A 22,919-nucleotide genomic window follows, 5' to 3' on the forward strand; every position below is an offset into this window, starting at 1 on the left:
GGAATAAAATTAATATCTTTTGAATGAGTTATTTTTTTTAAAACGCCGGGGCTCGTTGAAAAGCTTATAGAAAACCGAATCCAGCCATACCAAATAAACAAGTTTTATATTTTCAATAGCAAGGTTTTTACGGTTGTATAAAACACCTACTTAACAAGTGAAATAAAATTTAATTATCTTCAGTATTATCCTCCATGAATTTGCACAGAATAACATAAAGAATTTGAAATTGTACCTATCGCTGCTAACGCAAAATGATATATTTTTTATATTGCGTTTTTTGGCACCTCTTACTTGCCAGGCTTTCTGTTTAATTTTTCACTTTAGTTGTAAATTGGAGTTCGAAACGTTACTATTGTGTCAAAATCAATTATCAATTTATTTACTGAATTGCAATGGTATTGCCGGAAAGGCAACGCATCGAAATCTTGATACTGCTTGGATGTGGAGACAAAATAAGAAGTCAGGCTGAAGTGCGCGATTTATTTAATGCGAAATATCCCGAAAACCAAATCTCGCAAGAGACAGTTAGTAAAATATTTCACAAATTTGAGGAACACGGTACAGTACAGACTTTGCCCAAAACTGGACGGGCACGTGCTTTGAATGAAGAAAAGAAATTAGACATTGCATTAGAACTTGTTGAAAATCCTCATACTTCAACTGTTTCATTGGCCCGCAATCACAGTGCTTCTCGAACTGCAATTCGAATGTTTCTAAAACAAGAGAAATACCACCCCTATAAGGTATGTCTTGTCCAAGAGCTTTTGGAAGACGATTATGATAGGCGATTACAATTTTGTGAGGAAATGATGAGGCGGTGTGACGACAATAATGGTTTTCAACGATACGTACTTTTTTCGAATGAAGCTACGTTTTATTCAAATGGCACAATTATCGCTTTTGGTCCCGGGAAAATCCACACTGGACAAGCGAATCGCAATCGCAGCATCCACAAAGAGTTAATGTATGGGCAGGTATCAACAACAGAATCTTGGGCCCATTCTTTTTTGAAGAAAATCTTACTGTCGCACGCTACCTGGATTTCCTAACATTTGACCTGATACCTGCTCTAGCTGTGATTTTCCCTCATGAAATTGATCCAGATATACCGAATGAAAGAATTTGGTTCCAACAAGATGGCGCTCTCCCACATTTTGGTATTGATGTTCGAAGATACTTAGACGAAATGTTTCCAAATCGCTGGATTGGTAGACGGGATACAGTTGAATAGCCACCAAGGTCCCCCGACTTAACACCCCTGGATTATTTTCTTTGGGGATATTTGAAAGAAAGAGTCTACAAGGACAGACCGGATAATACTGAGAATTTAAAGAACAAGATTACGGCGGAAATGCATAATTTACCAGCTGAAGTCATTCAGAATGCTGTGGACAGCTTTTACTATCGTCTTGGAGAATGACAAATAGTGAATGTAGGACATTTTCAGCATTTGCGACATTGAGTTTATTTTTGTAAATTATCTAGTTGTTTCAATTTCTAAATGAAAAAACATGTTATTGAAAAAATAAAACTTGTTTATTTGGTATGGCTGGATTCAGTTTTCGATAAGCTTTTCAACGAGCCCCCTCATGCCTCATGTTTCCCTTTGAAAAAAAAGTAGGGGTAGCTGGGGGTTAGTGGGTTGAAGAAAAATTTATTATTATATAACCGAAAGATGGGAAAAAATCAAAATCAGTTAACGTGTTACGGAGTTTTAAAGAAAATATTGACTAATTCAAAAGATATGAATTTTATTCCGTACTTTTGGCCATCCCTGTATGTGATCACTTACTTATCATTAAGGTAGTAAACGTACATACCAGGCCTGTACTTTGTTTTCACATAACATTGTGACAAATGGACTCTCCCAAAAGTATACTTTTGACCGGAAAAACATCTACATGGAAGTATTACATTTCTATGGATTATTAAAACATCAAGATTGAAATATTCATAACAGTTGATTTTTGTATTATCTGAGACCTATTGTTACTTTTTCTGTTTAATTTTTGGTTTTAATAGGCTGAAATGCAGTACATGTAACAAGGTAGTTTAATTTTTTCTCTTCTATTATACCAGGATATCATACAGATTCCAATAGAACTAGAGTTTGTCTTCGCATGTAACACGGATCTATTTTAAACACTTACAGGCAGCATGCACAATAGATTACAAAACTTGAGCTCTATTGCTTACAATCAAATATAGGTAATATTACATCATTCGGGAGGAGGGAATATAACGATATGCAGTTTCCATTAATGTTAACTAAAAAAATAAAAATGAAGTGAAATACTACTTGCAACAAGGGAACATTTTTTTGCAATAAATACATACAGAAATTAGCTACTATTTAATATTTCGCTATTATGGAACACAAAAGAATAGACGAAACAGTGATATTTCAACAACTATTAACATTTTTATTTGCGAATATTTTAGATTTTTGTAAGGAGGTTGTAATATTGAGCTTCAAAGTTGGATATTATAAATAGTATTGAAATTATCAAATAGAGGGCATCCCAAAAGAAATGCGGGATTTTATGTGAAAGAAAAAGGTTTTGTTAATTAAAAAGTTTTTGCAAGTTTTTAAAGGATAGACATTGCCATTAAATGCGAAAGAGGATATTGGAGCCCTTATGAGGATGAAAGCAAATGTTTCAGTGTTGGTATTGCCAGGAACAACTACCCTTGAATTATACCATCAATATCATTAAATACAGCTAGTACATATACAGGGTGTCCCAAAAGTGACGCCCGTCCTTCTGGGTTTTGATTAAGGGGACAAAAACAAATCGAAAGTCAAGAATGGAAAATTTTAAGATTGTTTTTATTTGTTGAGTTATTCAAAAAAAATATTCAAAAAATGTAGAAAGAAACATGGGCTGGGTTATTAAATAATTATGTAGTTCAGAGCGGTATTTGCTGTAAATGAATGTTTTTAAATGAAAACTTACCGTTGCCCTTGCTGGATGACGTTCCGTTATTATTGGTTTCAAAATTTCAGCTCCATCACATTATGGTTTGCGAGTATGAAATTTTCTGACTCAAAACTTCGCAGACAGATGGATTAGAAGAGGTGGACCCATAGCATGGCCTCCTAGATCAACAGATCTGAATTCCCTATACAGGGTGTATCTAAATAACACCGAAAAAATTCAAGGGGCGATTCTCCGATGAAAATTAATAGGGGTCTTTGGTATAAAATTTTTTGAAAAAACCCTCCCCTGAAAAGTTACGCCCCTCCTAAAATTACAAAAAAAAATTGTTTTTCTTTTTTATCTTCCACGTACATCAAGCTAAAGAAACCAAACTTGGTGAACATTATCTGTCAATAAAACTACACTTTTTGAATTTTTTTCAACCCTGAACTATTTTTGTAAGGGGTTGAAATAATCAACCCCTATGACATTTTTTCTTATAATTTTTTTTTCGATAAAATTTTTTCCTTTTAAAAAATATGTCTAAAAAACCCCATTCATTTACTAACTTTTTGATCTCTTCAAGTTTCTTCGAAAAGTTAAGGATTTATGACAAAAAAAAAAAAATGTATTGTAATGTATTTTTAAAAAGATGAGCTGTTTAACGCGAGTGTATTTTGCCGAAAGATCTAGTGGCCTGTTCTTTACAATGGAATCCGTAGAAACAAATGTCAATGTCATTTATTGTTACTGTTTCTTACTATTTCACAAGTTTCATGATTTTGTGTAGAAAATATTAGTTAATAAACCGAAAATATGGTTAACTATTCGAATTTAGAAATGGCAGATATGCATTTTACATATGGGTATGCTAACGGTAATGCATTGGAAGCGCAAAGACTTTATGCTGAACAGTACCCAGAGCGTAGATTACCCCACCATACTACGTTCACAAATATTCACCAACGCTTGCGGGAACTTGGAAAATTTGAAAAGAGAAGTCATGACTGTGGCCGTAGCCGAGAAGTTAGAACTGAAGCTGTCGATGAAGCCGTACTTAATTTAATTGAGGAATCCCCAGAAACTAGTACCAGGAAAATAGCTCGTGTCCTAAATGTAAGCCATTCGGTAGTTTTTAGAATTTTAAAAGAACAACAGTTATATCCCTATCATCTCCAACGGGTGCAGTCGTTACTGATTCGAGATTTTTTACCACGTGTGGTTTTTTGTCAATGGCTTATTAATATGATCGGCCAAGCGCCGCAGTTCTTAAGAAATATTTTATTTACTGACGAGGCGAATTTCTCAAGAGACTGTATTAGAAATTTTCGTAACAATCATATTTGGGCTGAGGAAAATCCTCATGACTTTTTTGAAGGAAATCATCAGTATCAATTTTCATTAAATGTGTGGCTCGGAATTATCGACGATCATTTAATTGGTCCCTATTTTCTTCCACGACGATTAGATGGTGACTCATATTGTCATCTTCTCGAAGAATTACCTATTATTCTTGAAGAAGTTCCCATTCAAATTAGGCAACGTTTATGGTTTATGCACGACGGTGCACCAGCCCACTTTAGTATACGTGCAAGACGTCACTTGGATGAGGTGTATGCCAATCGATGGATAGGTCGAGGAGGATATGTAAATTGGCCAGCCCGCTCCCCTGACCTTAATCCTTTGGATTTTTGCATATGGGGATATCTGAAATCTTTGATCTACTCAAGGCCAGTTGAAGATATCAATGATTTGCGAAACCGCATTGTAGCAGGGTGTGAAACGATAAAAAATTCACCAGGAATATTTGAACGCATACGCAATTCTATGAGAACAAGAGTAGATGCTTGTATTGAAGCTGAAGGCAATCATTTTCAACATTTTTTGTAGATTGTATTGTCAATATCCGACAGATTTTTATTTTTTGTTACTGTTATAACATTATTCATCATTTGTTCACTTTTAGTCTAAGTTCCAAACTTCTTAGCCTAGTAGAATCATAGGTCAACTATTTGGTTGAGTGTTTTTTAATAAAATGTTATTTAATATGACAATAAATGACATTGACATTTGTTTCTACGGATTCCATTGTAAAGAACAGGCCACTAGATCTTTCGGCAAAATACACTCGCGTTAAACAGCTCATCTTTTTAAAAATACATTACAATACATTTATTTTTTTTTGTCATAAATCCTTAACTTTTCGAAGAAACTTGAAGAGATCAAAAAGTTAGTAAATGAATGGGGTTTTTTAGACATATTTTTTAAAAGGAAAAAATTTTATCGAAAAAAAAATTATAAGAAAAAATGTCATAGGGGTTGATTATTTCAACCCCTTACAAAAATAGTTCAGGGTTGAAAAAAATTCAAAAAGTGTAGTTTTATTGACAGATAATGTTCACCAAGTTTGGTTTCTTTAGCTTGATGTACGTGGAAGATAAAAAAGAAAAACAATTTTTTTTTGTAATTTTAGGAGGGGCGTAACTTTTCAGGGGAGGGTTTTTTCAAAAAATTTTATACCAAAGACCCCTATTAATTTTCATCGGAGAATCGCCCCTTGAATTTTTTCGGTGTTATTTAGATACACCCTGTATATTTTTTGGGGTTATTTAAAAGAAAAGATTTACAGCGAACCTGCTGTAAATCCAGAAAATGTAGTAGCCTATACACACGCTCCTGTCGCGTTAATAGACCAAGAGTTGCTACAAAGGGTTCAAGCTTCAATGTTGAATTGTGCCTACATTTGTCTTAGAGTAGAAGGCAATTTATTTGAACAGTTTTTGTAAAGACAATTTCTATTATTTAAGCACGTTATGGTTTTTTCCTCTCCATTTTATAAAATTGTTTTATTATTACAATGATTTTGTCTATCCTTTTCAGGTTAAAATTATTCCTTAGATACAACCGACAATGGGAAACTATACTTACCTACTATTAGTTATAAATTATTTGTCTTGGTCCCCATAAGCATAGACCTCAGTTCTGATACAAAAAAATGGATTTTCACTTCTTTAGTTTTTTGAATAACTCAGCAAAGAAAAACAATTGGAAAATTTTCCACTCTTGATTTTCAATTCGGTTTTGTCTCCTTAATCAAATCCCAGAAGGACGGCCGTCACTTTTGGGACTTAAACGCAATTAGTAGTTACTAAATTAAAAGTAAAGCTGACTATATACGAGGTTTGATCAAAAAGTAACGGCAATTTTCATGTTGTGCCTGTTGTATCTTGTCTATCCAGTTGATTCTTTTTTTTGTGTATTGGTAGCACTGTCAGTGTCGTACCTGTCAACTTTTAGTCAGCTGCCACGCTCAGATGCGAATGAGTAAGACTTACCTCGGTGTTTTTGACCCGATCACACAGTTAACAAGTAGTATTACCTACAATTTTTTGCGCAATTTGCGTGTGGCAATTAGGATAAAACAAGTGCCCGAGACACAATTTGTGGACCACGACAACGCACTGGCGCATACCAGTTTGCTACCAACGGTTCTTGTCGACGCAACACTTGTGATGCCGCAATCACCATATTCTCCGGACATTCCCTGCGAAATTTTTCGATTTCGCAAACTCAAAAGGTCACTCAAAGGACCACAATAATAGATGAGATAAAAGCAAAATAGCAAACCGTGCTCAGAATGATACCTGTTGAGGTGTTCCATCGGTGTTTCTCAAACTGGAAACTACGATGGCATCTGTGTATAATATTACAGGTGGGCTACTTTGAAGGGGATGTGATAAAAATTGAAAATTAAATAAATACTTTATGAGAAAATTAATAATTCCCTTTACCTTTTGATCAAACCTCGTATAACAGAAATAATGAATACTGCACAAAATTGTTTTGTTTTTTGAAACTTGATACCTTTAATACCTTAAAAATACAGTAAAAAATAACACATATACATTTTTATTTCTACCAGTATCTTCAATACTTTAATTTATTAAATTTGCTACTGGCGAAAACTAACAAACTCAATAAACAAATCATCAATAATTAAACTAGTAAACCGTTGAAAATAAATGTAATGGACGAAGACGACACAGAAACCGCACTAATAAATCAGTTTAAATCCAGGACCAGACCTCCCCAATAAAAATCAAGGCGAAGAAGGTTCCCAAGCAGGCCCTAATATCTAGTCACGTATCCCCGCCGGTTTAAAAAATCTATAAATTGGACCACTTGATTCGGCCTGACATCTGAGTAAATTTCAGGCGAATGTTCTTCGGTGAATAAAATATCAGGCTGGCATAGCCCTGCAGTTCAATCACTGTCCACCACACTACAGAAATGTAGCTGCGAGGACGTGACCGGACTATTTCGGCCGGCACAAAGGACACCTTCAGTGGATGTCGGCTCTCAAATTCAATATTCACCCTGCCAAACGATACAAATCCCGTCAGAGAAGTATACGCTTTATTGGAGATACATGCGAATGGCGATGGAATTAATACGGCCTGATACGACACCCGCTGGTCCTACTGAGAGTTTGGCAAATGAAAGGGGGATGTCTACTGATTTCTGCCAGACTTACAAACAAAAAAAATTCATTTGAATTTCTCGCACGGGCGCTAATTTGTAAAATAAAGCAATAATTTTTTTGGTAAGTGGATTTTTTGACTCAGGAGCGAGGCCACGACGAAATTCCAATACTAGTACCTTCCGTTGGAATAAGCAAGATTAATATATTTTTTTGCATTTCTCATAATAAAAGTACAATATATGAAAAGTGAATGTCGCAACACTTTTACTTTACACGTTTTACTCACGTGTAGTAGGCTGTTTTGAAACTTGTATTGTATAAGGTGCGCCACTACATATAGTCAAATAAGATATGAAAATTTGATACGTGAATATTACTTAGAATTTTGAAATTTAGGACATTCAAATAATAGTCCGGTCAAATTACTCATGAAAATAGTGGTCAAATAACGAAAATTCCGTCAGAGCTAAATTTTGGTGAACACCTTGGGTACACCATTAGAAATAAAGTGTCAAAAGTGCCCATCGATCCCAAGTGTGCTAAGAAAGTTATTCGGAGTCAAAGGTCAAAATTTGAGGTTTTTTGGATTTTTTTCGAAAACGGTAAGTTTTATGATAAAAATAGTACCTACAAAAATTATAGACCTTAAAGTTATGTACAAAAATGGCCCTTACACTTTTTTTTCTAAGAATCACCATTCCTGAGATATCGCGATTCTAAAAGTTGAAGGAGTCACGTTCTACATGATATGCACATAATATGTGCATATATTATATGCCACGTATATACATAGTCAGACACTGAATGCAAGTAAAAATGCCTATTTTTGTCTCTTATATGTATATACTACGTTATTCTGAGAATATACACTCAAAAGAAACTCAGTCTTGCCTTATAATTGAAACAGCAATAGAACAATTTAATGTAACAAATACATCTACTCGTATTATATTGGTGAAGATGTTGACTTATTAATACTACTCACTGCAAGGACTCCAATTGATAAAATTATATACTTTTTAAAACCTGGAAAGACTCAACAGCGAACAGAAATATATTCTTCAAAAAGTTTATCTGCGTATCCAAAATGCCAAAATCATATCTTATTTTTACATGCGATAACCGGCTGCGATACTAGATCAGCAATGTTCAGAAGGAGTAAAACATCAATATTAAAATTATTTGAAAAAAAAGATTTTATTGATTGCGCTAAAGTATTTACAGAAATTGATTCTTCACCTAAAACAATAATCACAAAAGGAATTCGCTTTCTCCTTGCTGTTTATGGAGCTCCAAAAAATATAGATATTTAACTTTTGTAAAAAATACACGAAACAAGAAACAAGTACAGCTATCTTGTCTTCCTCCAACATCGGCTTCTGCTAATCAACACTTGTATCGAGTATACTATCAAGTTCAGATATGGCTAGGCAATCAACTGTACCCAGAAGACTGGGGTTGGAAATTAACAGATAATACTTTGTAACCGATTCAAACTTTACTTCCAACTGCTCCGAAAAAACTCCTAAACACTATTTTTTGCAGTTGCAAAAAAAGTTTGTAGTGCTAAATGTGGCTGTAGAAGAGTACTGTGTTCTCCAGCGTGTACTAATTGCCAAAGCCAGTCTTGCTCAAATGTCCAATTGAATCCAACAGACGAAGATTCATGTGATTTCGATGAAGAGACAGCTGATTCCTCTTCATTTGAACAATTTATGAATATCCAGCAAGAAGAAGAGGAATAATAAGAAGAAATCGAAGGAGACATGACTGTTGAAGTCGACTATGAATCAGATTAAAATATCAAAAGAAATCAGAACTACAGTTAAAGTCAATAACCAATATCAATATCAATAATTATCATGCAGGTAAAAGAGTATTGTCCCTGAAAATTCCGTCATAACAGTTCGTGGAGTAGGCCTACCGAGGAAACCACGCTAAAAAAACGCGCCATAGTACACTACCTCACAGGTGGTGTGGAAATGGGTGCATATCATGTAGAACGTGACTCCTTCAACTATTAGAATGGTGATTCCTAGAAAAAAAGTATAAGAACCATTTTTGTAGATAATTTTAATATCTATATTTTTTGTCAGAGCTATTTTGATAAAACTTACCGTTTTCGAAAAAAATCTAAACAACCTCAAATTTTGACCTTTGGCCCCGAACATTTTTAGCACATATGGGATCGATGGGGACTTTTTACACTTTATTTCTAATGGCGTACCCAAGGTCTCCACCAAAATTTAGCACTGTCGGAATTTTCGTTATTTGACCGGACTATAAGAAGACAATCAAATAATGTAAATATATACATGATATTTATATTATATATTGAAATATGAACTGAAACTGGAATGACATGAGGTGTTAAATTACCTATTAATAGAAAAACTGTATTGGATTGGAAGATTTTAAAATTAAATAACTAACTTTTAATAAAGAAATTCAGATTCAATTAATAAATAATAACTGATAGTTATAGAATTAAAAAGATTAAGACAAAATGTTAACATGGTTCCAAACTTTCAATGAAATTTTATTAAAATAACATTATTAATAAAGTTTAAAATATTAAATAACTTGTGATGAAACATAGTGGACAAGATGCAAATGATAACGAGCATAATTAAATAATAATTCAGTAGCATAAAGAATAAATTTGAAATAAAGTTATAATTGACAAGTATCGAAAAACGATGATGATCTAATAAAATTTCATTATTAGTAAAAAAATGAATGTAAAATATAATATAAAACAAAAAGGTGATCATACCTGAGGAAATTGCCATACATACAACTGGTTTAATATCCAAAATTTAAAAAAAACTTTGAACAAAAACCCATTTGCAATGACCAGGTATGCACAAGAACGAAAATTAAAAGAGTGTAGAGTGTTTTAACTGGGACATTTAAATATCAGGTGTTTTACTCGAGTCCAAAGACTAAACCAACAGATACCAGACAAGGTAAAAGACTTGTATTGTGAACTTTTTCAAAAACTATAACGGAATGATCGTACCTTAAAAAAAATACAATATACAGTATTAAAAAAATTAGTGAGAGTATAACAGATTGTGAAGAAGTGTTCATTAGAGTATAAATTTTGAAAGGACATGCTTAGAATAGAGACATAATAAGAATTTATGTAATAATGTAGGAAAATTAGATAATAGTATAAGAAAGTTGTAAAGCATAGAAATCCAGTCATATAGCATATCAAAAGAAAGTTCAGGAAACAAGGAAAATGAAAATTTTAGTATTTCAAAGTAATTTCAACGCATATTTACATAATCCGACTCCAAATTTTTTTGAAAATTTGACAATGACAGTTGCCAAGATGACAGGCGAATTTAGGTCCATATATAAAAGGAAAAACGTCAAATTTGTTTAGTAGGTATCAGATCACGAAACAGTAAACGTCAGCTTGCTCGTTCCTGAAAAACAATTGAAGATATAAAAATTTATTGATAGTAACAGACCCAAGAGAAATTGGGGAAGAAAAGAAAGGTGATGTCAAAGTTGTCAGATTGAATAGCCCATGAAAACAAAGAAGAAGAGTACCAGTAGTGTCAACGAAAGAAATAGTAAAGTAACAGCGAAAGTGCCGCGAATAAATTCAAATTTTTAAATAAACAGTCAAGTGAATTAAAAATTTAGTGTAAAGTGTCCAGATTGGAGCGGAACTAGGAATCAAGATAAGAATTTCAAAACAAGATTGGCAATCCAGCATAGCAGAGTATTAAACCAGAAATATCATCAATATCAATTCCAATGGAATGGCAGTTCAAGAATCAAAGGAATGTCATCAGTTTCAATCACAGTGGCGTAGCAGTGCAGGATTAAAAAGGTAGAAAACAAATATTGCATGCATAATTTGACACGTTGCAACTTAATAAACAAAGGCCTATTTAATAAATTATTAAATATTTTGATTAATTGACAATAAAAGAAATAAAAATTAAAATCAAGGGGTGCTAAATTTAGAAAATTTAGATTAACAGTAAATAATATTACAAGTACTTAGAAAACATTTTACAATTGAATGAATTATTCAATTTAATACAAGAAAGAGCTCATAAATAATTAAAATTGTGTTAATATTTAAGTTAATATAAGTAATGTTCATATGAAGACTTATTGTTACATTAAATATTGGAATATAATTTAATTGTCAAACATGAACTGAATTTTCTTTGTTATGTGATAAAACAAATTTAATTTCAAGACAGAATAACAAGAATAATTTTTAAAGGTGTCAAACCTCAGTTTTTCTTAAATCAAAAAAAAAATAATTTTTTTTGAAAATTTAACATCTATTAATTTAATATTGATTTGAATAAAAGTTCCTTTATTATAAAAAAAAGGAAAATATAAAAACAAATTTAAAATTATTAAAAATATAGTGAATCGCTTCCCTGAGGCAAAGAGAATCAGCTCGAAAGAGGATAAGTAAGAATACAGGTAAATATTGCATATATTTAATTTATGAAAAGATTATGGCGCTCAACAAATTAAACTTTAATTAACTTTAGATCAAACATTTTATCCAACATCGTACCAATAAAAAAAAAATTAATTTAATGAGATCAATACATAAAATTAAACAATTTGATCATATTAACATTAAAAATTAAAATTAAATTAAAAACATTAAAGTAAAATAAATTTCACAAAATTGTCGAGACAACAGATTGTTATAATATATNTGAAGAACAATTGGACGGAAGGAAGAATTAATAAAAATTCCATTAGTTTTTATTTTAGGAAACTATAATAAAAATGTGTTAACATTGTGTGTGTATATGTACACATTCTTAAATACATACAATGTATATAATATTAATGTTCTCACTTACCTATAGAATAGAATATATTTTTATTGACTTTTTTATATACATGAAGTACATTTATAGTCTAGTCTGAGGTAAATAAGTGTTAATAATACAGTATTCAACAAATTCATCAATACTGTAAAAACAATGCAGCAACACAAAAGATTTGATAAATACGAAAAGCTTCATTTGATTAATGAGCAATACGTTTTACTTTACGGAACTAGGCAAATTTATTGTACAGGTTTATATCTAGCTTATTAGTTTTAGTGACATTAATACGAGAATAAGGTAATATAAGATTTCCAGCATATCTGATATTGTAGCTATGTACATCAGAATGGGTTTGCAGTTGAGTTGCACTCTTATGGATTAACGATAATGCTTCATACATATATAAACAAGGTAAGGGTAAAATATTATATTTAATGAATAGTTCTCGACAATGGACCAGTGCCATTACCGATAATAAATAGCTGCCTTCTGAATGACGGATACTCTATGAGCGCTAGTAGCATTGCCCCAAAGAGCTACATACGCTAGATAGCAGTGAAACAAAGAGAAGTACAACATCTTCAATATGGAATTATCAACGTATGGTCGGAGCCGCCTCATGTAGAAAACCTGTTGTGCCAGTTTAGAGCAGAGGCGATCTATGTGAGGAGCCCAAGTTAATCGTGTATCCAAATAAATCCCCACCAATTTTACACAGTCCACATTGCCAGAAACTTTACTAGCAGTGAAAGTAATATGACGAGTCTTATCCATGTTCAGCTTAAGTTTATTAGCAGAAAATCACATACTGGCCTTGTCTAGATAGCTTCTACTCGCATCAATACCACCACGTGTTAACAAGGTGGTGTTGTCTGCAAATAAAATGCATGTAGACTTTTGAATGTTAATAGGCAGGTCATTGATATAAATTAAAAATAGAATCGGTCCAAGAACCTCCTTGAGGTGCACCGGCAATTGTAGACCGAATTTCAGAGTCAGAGTCGCCAATGGAAACGTACTGTTTACGATCGGATAGATACGAGCGGAAAAGGTTCAGCTCTTTAGAAGGAATGCCATAATATTCTAACTTATATAACGAAATGTTAACATCGACACAATCGAAGGCATTAGACAGATCACATAAAGTGGCATGAGTATTCATCCCATGATCCAGACCGTCAACTATATCATCCAAGACCTCCAGTAGGGCTCCGATTGTGGAACGGTTATTCCGAAAACCACATTGGCAAGGTGACAATATAGGCTTACTTTCAAAATATAACAAAAGCTTATCTTTTAACAGAATCTCAAAAACTTTTGAGATCACAGGTACTACAGCAATGGGTCTAAAGTTTTCTAATAAATTAATGTCACCTTTTTGTGAAGAGGAACGACCCTCGTAACTTTGAAGCAATCAGGTCAAATTGAATCCACTATACATTTATTAAAAATAATTGACACAGGTTTAATAATGGGCTCAATAACAATTTTTAGCAATTCACTATTTAGGCCGTAGTAATCAAAACAGCCAACTGCTGAAAAGAAAAACGATGAAGTTGGTTTGGGAATATTATTTAAGAAAATGGCAGGATTAAAATTATCGGAGTTGCCGATTGTTCTAACGATAACATTAGCTACATTAACAAAAAAGTTATTAAATTCCTCCGGAGATAATAAGGACCTATTTTTACTGCTAGAAGGTTTCTCAGAATTAACAATACGCCAAACAGCTCTACATTTGTTATGAGCATTACAAATAAAATTATTATAGCATATGCGCTTGGTAGTTTTTAATGATTTTCTATAAGAATTGCTTAAATCACAATATGAAATCCAGTCAGTTTCAAGATTTGATATATTAAACCTCTTTTTAGCTTGATTGAGCCTACGACGCATCGACTTAAACTCACTCACTGTTAAACCATCTGATATCGGTAGAACTGGACCGAATTTTAGACTTATATGGAATTTAAAATTGAAACAAGACTATTATGATAAAATTTCAACTGATCTTTACAAGATATTTGATCATGAACTATGTGGATTGGGCTTATGTGGTGGTGAAATGGGGAGTTGCCATGATCTGTTCACGGACAAGTTGGGCTTGGCTGGTAACGTCTATGATGAATCTACCCCACAGACTATGTTGGGCAGTCCGGTAGTGATGGTAAAAAACTACCCTTGTGTAGATATGTTCCACTTAGTAAATACAAAACGATTAAACAAGTGGTTAGATCAGTTGAAGCTAGAGATCTAATTAAAAAGACAGCAATTTTAAAACTGGATGGGTTATTAGATCCAGAGGTTGCAACATTTAGGATTCTAGAAAGCGATTAAAATTGGCATAGTGACTAAGTTATTGAATTAAACAATTATAATTATATTTGCAATATTCACAATACAATGACCCACGTTGGGCGCTAATTCCTTTACGTGCAGCAGTTTTACGTTTGAATTGGCAAGAACAAGCACGCAAATGTAGTTCCGAAAGTCAGTGGTGTAGTGGGTTGTTTTCGAACTTAGGATTGTACAAAGGGCGCCACTATATCTAGTTAAATAAGATATAGAAATTTGTTATGTGGATATTAATTAGAATTTTGAAATTTAACCCAGTCAGAACCCAGTAAACACACTTTAAACGCATTTTCAACTTGCCGTAAGTTAACAATTCGTGTTACGTCAAAAAATCAACCGCTCTTTTGTGGTTTAGAAAATAATGGTCTACAATAACGTTAAAAATACATTACTTTTAACGAAAAATATTGGCAGTCCTCTTGGCAAAATTAAATGAACGTTATTACAAGTAATTATAGCCCGGGAGGCAGCGACATTATTGATGTAATTATTCCTACAAAGCTGATTTTTTCTCATTTTGTTGTTTTGATATCGTAAGTAAACGGAACGGCAGTCTACCGCGCCAATGTGGGGGCAAACGTTAGTAACAACTTTTTAAACATGTAAATAAATAATACTTAAATGCCTTATACCTACAAGGCTGAAACTTTTTAGAGTGATCAATTATACCTAAAAATACAGTATAGTGATAGTCTACCGCGTCGGAAGGGGGGCCATCAAGGGTCTACCACCCACGCAAGGTGTTGAAAAATTAACTTTTTTGACTTATTTCTACAAGGCTGAATTTTTTTTCTCAAATACTTTAGTTTATAAGAGAACCAAAAAAAAAAGTCTACCGATCATCTAAGGGTGCAAAGCCTTGATAGACGCAATGGAATGCACGATCTCCCGAGCGCAGTCGCTGCGCCGATTCACTGTAAGCCGCTCTGAATAATAACTCATACCGGGATTAAATTACAATCTACAAAGCTGCTTTTTTGTCTATAGATATCTTACAATAATTATTGTCAAATAAACGTCTTATACCTTCGATACGAGGTGGCTAAAGCTTCGGTAGACGTGGCGAAAGTTTTTGCGCGGAAGTTGCTTAAAATTCCAAATTTATTATTAATTACAGTTTTTTGAGCTTACACCATTATTTAAACGTATGATATAGTAACAACGAGCGAGCGTTAGCGAGCGAGATTTTTGCTAGTATAATAGGTATTAACAAAAGTTCAAAAATTTTTTTTTTCAAATAACTGACCTTTTTCTTTTTTAACATTGAATAATTAAATTTATTTCACTTTTACTTATAATTTATAACAATAATACTTTTCGATAATAGCGCGCGAAATGCTTGATTTGCGATTCATCATCACATTCGTCAATTACACTCGTGCGAGAATTATTCTATCGCACTAGTATCGAACAATATTTTACGACACTTATTTATAAAATAAATGATAACAACGCAAATGTTTTTTATTACAACAATATAGTAATTATATAAAAAATAAATATATTTTTCTTATTCCTCATCGCTACTGACATTTGATTCCTCATCGCCTTCCATATCATCACTATCTTCATCCTCATCATCTTTCTGGTCACACACTCCATCATTTTCTTTAAGGTATTGACAACCGTCATTTGCAATTTCTGTATCTGCAAATAGCAATATATTATTAAATATTTATTATATTATGCTAACATAAATTCACCCCCTTTAGGGTCTGAAAGTCATTTTTTAATTGAGTTTTAGACCTCCTTAAAATGCAAATATGTGTACCTGAATCTTTATCGTTCTGTAGATCAAACGTCACATCGATCAGTGATGTTTTTGAAAGCTTACAAAACTACTAACGATAAAATCTTTCGTCAAAAGGTCAAGAGTTTCGATGCATCTGCTTTACCACCTTGTCAATCAGAGCTCCGAGAACACATACTCCGAACAGCATATATTGCACAAATTTGGAGTAATGCTCACTTAAAAGAGCCTACAACATTATCCCCACTCGACTGTGGCTGGAAAGTGGATGAGAATGCAAGATATGATTTTAATTGGTTTAGTGGCGACCAATTGCCTCAGTCAATCGATGATGTGACGTTTGATCTACAGAACGATAAAGATTCAGGTACACATATTTGCATTTTAAGGAAGTCTAAAACTCAATTAAAAAATGACTTTCAGACCCTAAAGGGGGTGAATTTATGTTAGCATAATATAATAAATATTTAATAATATATTGCTATTTGCAGATACAGAAATTGCAAATGACGGTTGTCAATACCTTAAAGAAAATGATGGAGTGTGTGACCAGAAAGATGATGAGGATGAAGATAGTGATGATATGGAAGGCGATGAGGAATCAAATGTCAGTAGCGATGAGGAATAAGAAAAATATATTTATTTTTTATATAATTACTATATTGTTGTAATAAAAAACATTTGCGTTGTTATCATTTATTTTATAAATAAGTGTCGTAAAATATTGTTCGATACTAGTGCGATAGAATAATTCTCGCACGAGTGTAATTGACGAATGTGATGATGAATCGCAAATCAAGCATTTCGCGCGCTATTATCGAAAAGTATTATTGTTATAAATTATAAGTAAAAGTGAAATAAATTTAATTATTCAATGTTAAAAAAGAAAAAGGTCAGTTATTTGAAAAAAAAAATTTTTTAACTTTTGTTAATACCTATTATACTAGCAAAAATCTCGCTCGCTAACGCTCGCTCGTTGTTACTATATCATACGTTTAAATAATGGTGTAAGCTCAAAAAATTATAATTAATAATAAATTTGGAATTTTAAGCAACTTCCGCGCAAAAACTTTCGCCACGTCTACCGAAGCTTTAGCCACCTCGTATCGAAGGTATAAGACGTTTATTTGACAATAATTATTGTAAGATATCTATAGACAAAAAAGCAGCTTTGTAGATTGTAATTTAATCCCGGTATGAGTTATTATTCAGAGCGGCTTACAGTGAATCGGCGCAGCGACTGCGCTCGGGAGATCGTGCATTCCATTGCGTCTATCAAGGCTTTGCACCCTTAGATGATCGGTAGACTGTTTTTTTTTGGTTCTCTTATAAACTAAAGTATTTGAGAAAAAAATTCAGCCTTGTAGAAATAAGTCAAAAAAGTTAATTTTTCAACACCTTGCGTGGGTGGTAGACCCTTGATGGCCCCCCTTCCGACGCGGTAGACTATCACTATACTGTATTTTTAGGTATAATTGATCACTCTAAAAAGTTTCAGCCTTGTAGGTATAAGGCATTTAAGTATTATTTATTTACATGTTTAAAAAATTGTTACTAACGTTTGCCCCCACATTGGCGCGGTAGACTGCCGTTCCGTTTACTTACGATATCAAAACAACAAAATGAGAAAAAATCAGCTTTGTAGGAATTGGTGCAAAATTTCTGTCGCTGCCTCCCGGACTATTACATTAAACTGTTCTTTTGAACGTCCATAAAATGTGCATATCAACTGATTGATCCATTGACTTTAAACAAAAACTAGTAAAACGTGTACCATTAACGTTATTTTAACATTCTTTTCCAGATTAATCATACGTGATTTTGAAACGTAAAAGTTATTAATACTAAAAAATGATCGTTTCACATTTACTAACATTAAATGTTTATTCTTTTGCTATTCGAAACGTATAGAATTGCAACATCTTGAAATTGTACATAAAACCGACACGTTTTTCTAATGGCGTGTGGACATGTGGCCTTTCTAACGTATGCGTGTTTACTGGGAAATCATTATAAAGAAGTGAAATGTTTGACGCATTTCACTCTTATGCGTTTTCCAAAACAGTTACAGTTGCAGAATATGAAGATAAGTATTAGTAAATATCACAAGTTGGCTGTTTTATTAAACAGAAGCTCTTTGGCTACACAAAAAAAAACATCAAATTCTTTATCAAGAAGAAATCAGCAAATTGGTTGTAGATACACTAGAAGATTGTTTTTTATTGTTGAAGGTACGTTTTTTACTTGTTTTATGCTGTTTCGCTAAATTAATTATTGTTTTAAGTTTTGGTGGTTACTATTTTTGCTGTGGCTGGTGGGTGCAGATGTGACAGACTAGCGAAGAAATAACAAACAGTCGACTGTTTCTCAACTGCCGACAAAGGAAATGTACTGTTCAACCAGCAATCATTAACACTTTCGGAAAAATACCTACAAATTTTGTTAGATTCCTGAAACTACTACATCCAGAAACATATATCGGCCATACGCAGATTCTACATTCTCAGCAAATTGAGGTTCAGACATCACTACTTTGAAGCGTTCTGGAGGTTGGAAAAGAGATAAAAGTTTTTTAATGATATATCGAAGATTCTCTTCATCAGAAAATTAATATTGCAAAGAAAATTTGGACAACAATGATGACGCTACCTCAACTACTGTTTTTTGTGGTTACTACTGACGTTGCCTCTTCCACTACTCGTTCTATGGTTATAATAGCAAATATTAATAGAATGAATAGAATATAATAGAATAAATAGTTAATTGTTTGTTGAGTTATTTATTTAAACAGTAATTATTTTATTTCACTAGTGATAAAAAGAATTAGTCACTAGGGTGTCCTAGGATTTTAAAGCTCTATTACTCATAAATTATATTTTTAAATTCAATCAATCTTCAATTAAAGCTTTATCAAATTGAAATTAAAGTATATTTTTCTTAGTAAATGTTTGAGGAATCTAATTGTACTATTTAAAAGTCGAAAACATTAATTCAAGTAAAAGTTTGGGTTGTTCAGTAAACTGGAATAAACGAAACTTTGAAAATTTTGCAATTTGTTTTCTCGCTAGAACTTTAATCAATAGTGAATTTTCTCAAATAACTTGATAAATAATTGTTTTCAGTCATTGGTATAGTCTTTCCGAAGTCAGTTGGACATGTATAAAATCGCCTAGAAATAAAATTTAATTAATTAAAGTTTTCTGCTAAAGGTAAAGATAATAATAATTCGTATATAATGTGTAGAAAATTTCTATTATATGTTCATTTGGCCAACAACAATTTTTTTCTTTATATAAATTATAAATTGTCGAATTACGTCTCTATCGATATTTTTAAATTTTTGTTTTTGCTTCCTCTTTACGCAATGATCTATAACACTTTGTTTAATATACACTAAAAATTGTGAACACGGAAACTTTAGTTAATATGTGAATTCTATTTATAATTTGATTGTCTGATTTTTTATTTTCTTCCTTTTTAAACAATCGTAAATATTTAAAATGAGATACTAACATTGAACATGTAAATTTTTATTTTAAATTCTAAATCTGTTTCATCAACAACCGGTTCTACTAATTCAATATTGTGTGGCGGTATTTCGTTTTGTTCCATTTCAAAAGGTCTCCAAAATACCATGTTGTAATAATATTAGTAAACAAGATATCCCTCTTATTTCTCCCTTTTGCAGTTGTAATACGAATGATTAATAGAAGGTGCCTATAATAAATTAAAATTACCTGAATCACATCAAATTCCGCATTGATGCACTGCACTGCTAGGCACTTTGTCAACAACTGAAATTTATGGCCCAGTCACCCAGTGCGGTTGTGTTTGCCCGCGCCCGCATTCTTCAACTGGGCATATACATTTCTACCTCCTCCACGTTTAGTTCGACCAGACCTGTATATGGGTTTGGCCAAATAAATATGCGAACAAGTTTTTCAAATATTTCAATTCCGAGTTGCAGCGTAGCGACCGAACCTGGTACATAGTGCCTAGCTCTTTGGTCTTCAATTGAGATCGGAAAGACTATAGACGTTTCGTTGCCGATGCAATCATTAAAAGAAATATAAAGACTGTTCGAAGTTATCATCATTATATTTCACTAGAAATTGTTTCTAGTTTCACTATTAGTACAGTATATTCCAATGTCGTGCAATGTGTATTTAAAATGCCCTTTCTTTAAAACAGTTCTAGTTTTATATTGAGGTGAGTTAAAAGATAGTTGTATTATAAATAATAATAACTAATACGTTCCAATAGAAGACATAGCCCCACGACTTGACTACTAAAACTTAAACTAAAGGAACAAAATTAGTGAAACACGAAATATTTGTTGCCAAGACGCCCGATGTAATGAGACCGAATTCAATTTGAAACGACGATCTACCATAAACGGCCTAGGCGTGATATTAACCTATTAACAAATGAAAAACCACGAGGCGTCTAGACTAGCAATTACAGTCTCACGTTAGTCAATTTGGTATAGAGGGGGCGTACGTAATTGGTGGTTGGGATGATATTTTCGAAATCTATTACAGGACTTGACGCGGAGAGAGTCAGCAAGCAATTACAGGGGAAAGTATCAAGGGAGCAAATAAGCAATTGTTTAGAAGTTTATCAACCTTCGTTCGGTTTTCTAAATGATACTATTGTATGTTTCGAAAAATATATCTCTGTAGGATTTATTTTAATCGACTTTAATCAGACATAAGACAGGATATATTCATTTAATTCCGGGGTTCCATGCGGATCTATTTTTGGGCTTTTGCTTTTAACTACTATCACTAATGACTTCCACTTTCGTAGAAATTTTCCCACTTATACCTGAAATCTTGAAACTAACAAATTGTATGTATTAATATATAATGGGTACTGATTTCATTATAATTGGCTTATTGGTAAACGGTGATGATAGACTCAAAGAAAAGTTTTCTGTTTTCGGACGTATTGTCAAGTTAATAAGACATCAGTATTTTATGTTTATATTCTTCTATTCGCTCTTAAACTTGAAAGTTCTCTACAGGTTTTGCATACACTAAATGTTTAAGGTTACCGCGAATAAAGAAGTCTAGCATATTCACGTCTGGAGATCTAGTGGGCATTAAAACAGTCCTCCACAAATACTTCTAAATACATTTATTAGGGTGTTCTATCAAAATCTATCTACAAAATGTTAATCTGGTATCATAATTTGGTGGATTCACTCATGGTAAGAGTAGAGTAGCTGTTCTGCAAACAGAGGGGTGGAATATTAGCAACCTTAAGAGCCGCAATCCGTGTAGTGCCAGTTCCAGGTTGTGGAATCCGCAAACAAAAATTTTATTCGCAACTAATATAATAATTATATATTTATATGGATAGAAAGAAAACTATTTCTATTCATGAAATCGAAAATAATATGTTTTTATAGCACATGATAGAGAATTAACCTATTCCTCTTCGTGTAAAATTCCTGTGAAATTTAATAGTTGATATTACTTTTTTGAGATATTGTTAAATCTTTATTAAGACAAAAAAACTCAAATTTTGTGTTAATCTGTACATTCTGTGGAGGAGGGTAATAAAATCACATTTTTTCCTCAATTTCTAATACTGTCCTAAGTTCAATTGATAAGCATAATATCAACCCGGTTAGTTTTCTGTGTTACCATCCTAAACCTGTCTCTCCTTTTTTTATGTCAGCAATTTTAGAAACTGATGTTCGTCCCCCACATCTCGGGAATGAAGCGTTTATATTGTTATGTTTTATAGTAGTTGTTGTAGTTGTATTGAATAGAATGAATATAATGATGTAATTTTGATTTTAATTTTGAATATTTCTTTATTTTGCCCAGGCGCCAATAAGATTTGGTCTTATAATGTTGAGATCTAGCTCGCTCTCTCTCTCTCAGGGTGTGCTTCACTTTGTTATTAATTTAATATTTGTATGAAATGAAAATTACTTGTTTTAAACACAAATTAACAAATATATTACACATATAAAATTTATGACAGTTAACAAATTTTTATAATCTTATATCTACTTTATTCTACTTTAATTTAGAGATGAAAATTTTATAGTCAACTTTTGTTATGTTTAAATGAAATTACGAATTCGTACGATTAATATTTAAGTTTGTTGAAATTTTTAAATTGGCCAATTTAGTATTGCTGTAACTCACATTTGCACATGGATGTAACGTTGGTCCTATATCCGTCTTCTAGATGTGCTGACCTCGTTCTGGGTTGCTGTTCTTTACAGTTGGTCCGGATACACAAATTTTATACCACGTACTTATACTTCCAATGGTAGACTTCACTATTATTCGTTGGAAATTTATTCCATACACTTTTGATTAAATACACTATGTAATACCCATTACATAAACTTCAGTAAACGTTTGTATAGTTGAGAAAATTATGACTGATGGAAATTTTTACACATTTGACAGTTGTCAAACTATCACTGGTTGACTTGAATCTGGTAATTTCTTAAACAATTATTTAAACTTTTGACTATCTTTTGTTTTTTTTTTTAGAAAAACTGAACGATGTTAACTGTTCGACGTATTATGGAAGACTGGCTACCTAGAAAC

General features: G+C 32.6%; 1 protein-coding gene across 1 annotated transcript; it reads left to right on the plus strand.

Annotated features, from left to right (window-relative positions):
- Window positions 1–16,383: 16,383 nt before the first annotated feature.
- Window positions 16,384–17,029, plus strand: LOC111691850. Its single transcript, XM_023455259.1, has 2 exons — window positions 16,384–16,708; window positions 16,833–17,029. Exons 1-2 carry the CDS (start codon window positions 16,408–16,410, stop codon window positions 16,967–16,969), a joined length of 438 nt encoding a protein of 145 aa, XP_023311027.1. The 5' UTR covers window positions 16,384–16,407; the 3' UTR covers window positions 16,970–17,029.
- The last annotated feature ends 5,890 nt before the right edge of the window (window positions 17,030–22,919 follow it).

Source organism: Anoplophora glabripennis, unplaced genomic scaffold (genome assembly GCF_000390285.2).
Source record: "Anoplophora glabripennis isolate ALB-LARVAE unplaced genomic scaffold, Agla_2.0 scaffold609, whole genome shotgun sequence".
Taxonomy (NCBI): domain Eukaryota; kingdom Metazoa; phylum Arthropoda; class Insecta; order Coleoptera; family Cerambycidae; genus Anoplophora; species Anoplophora glabripennis.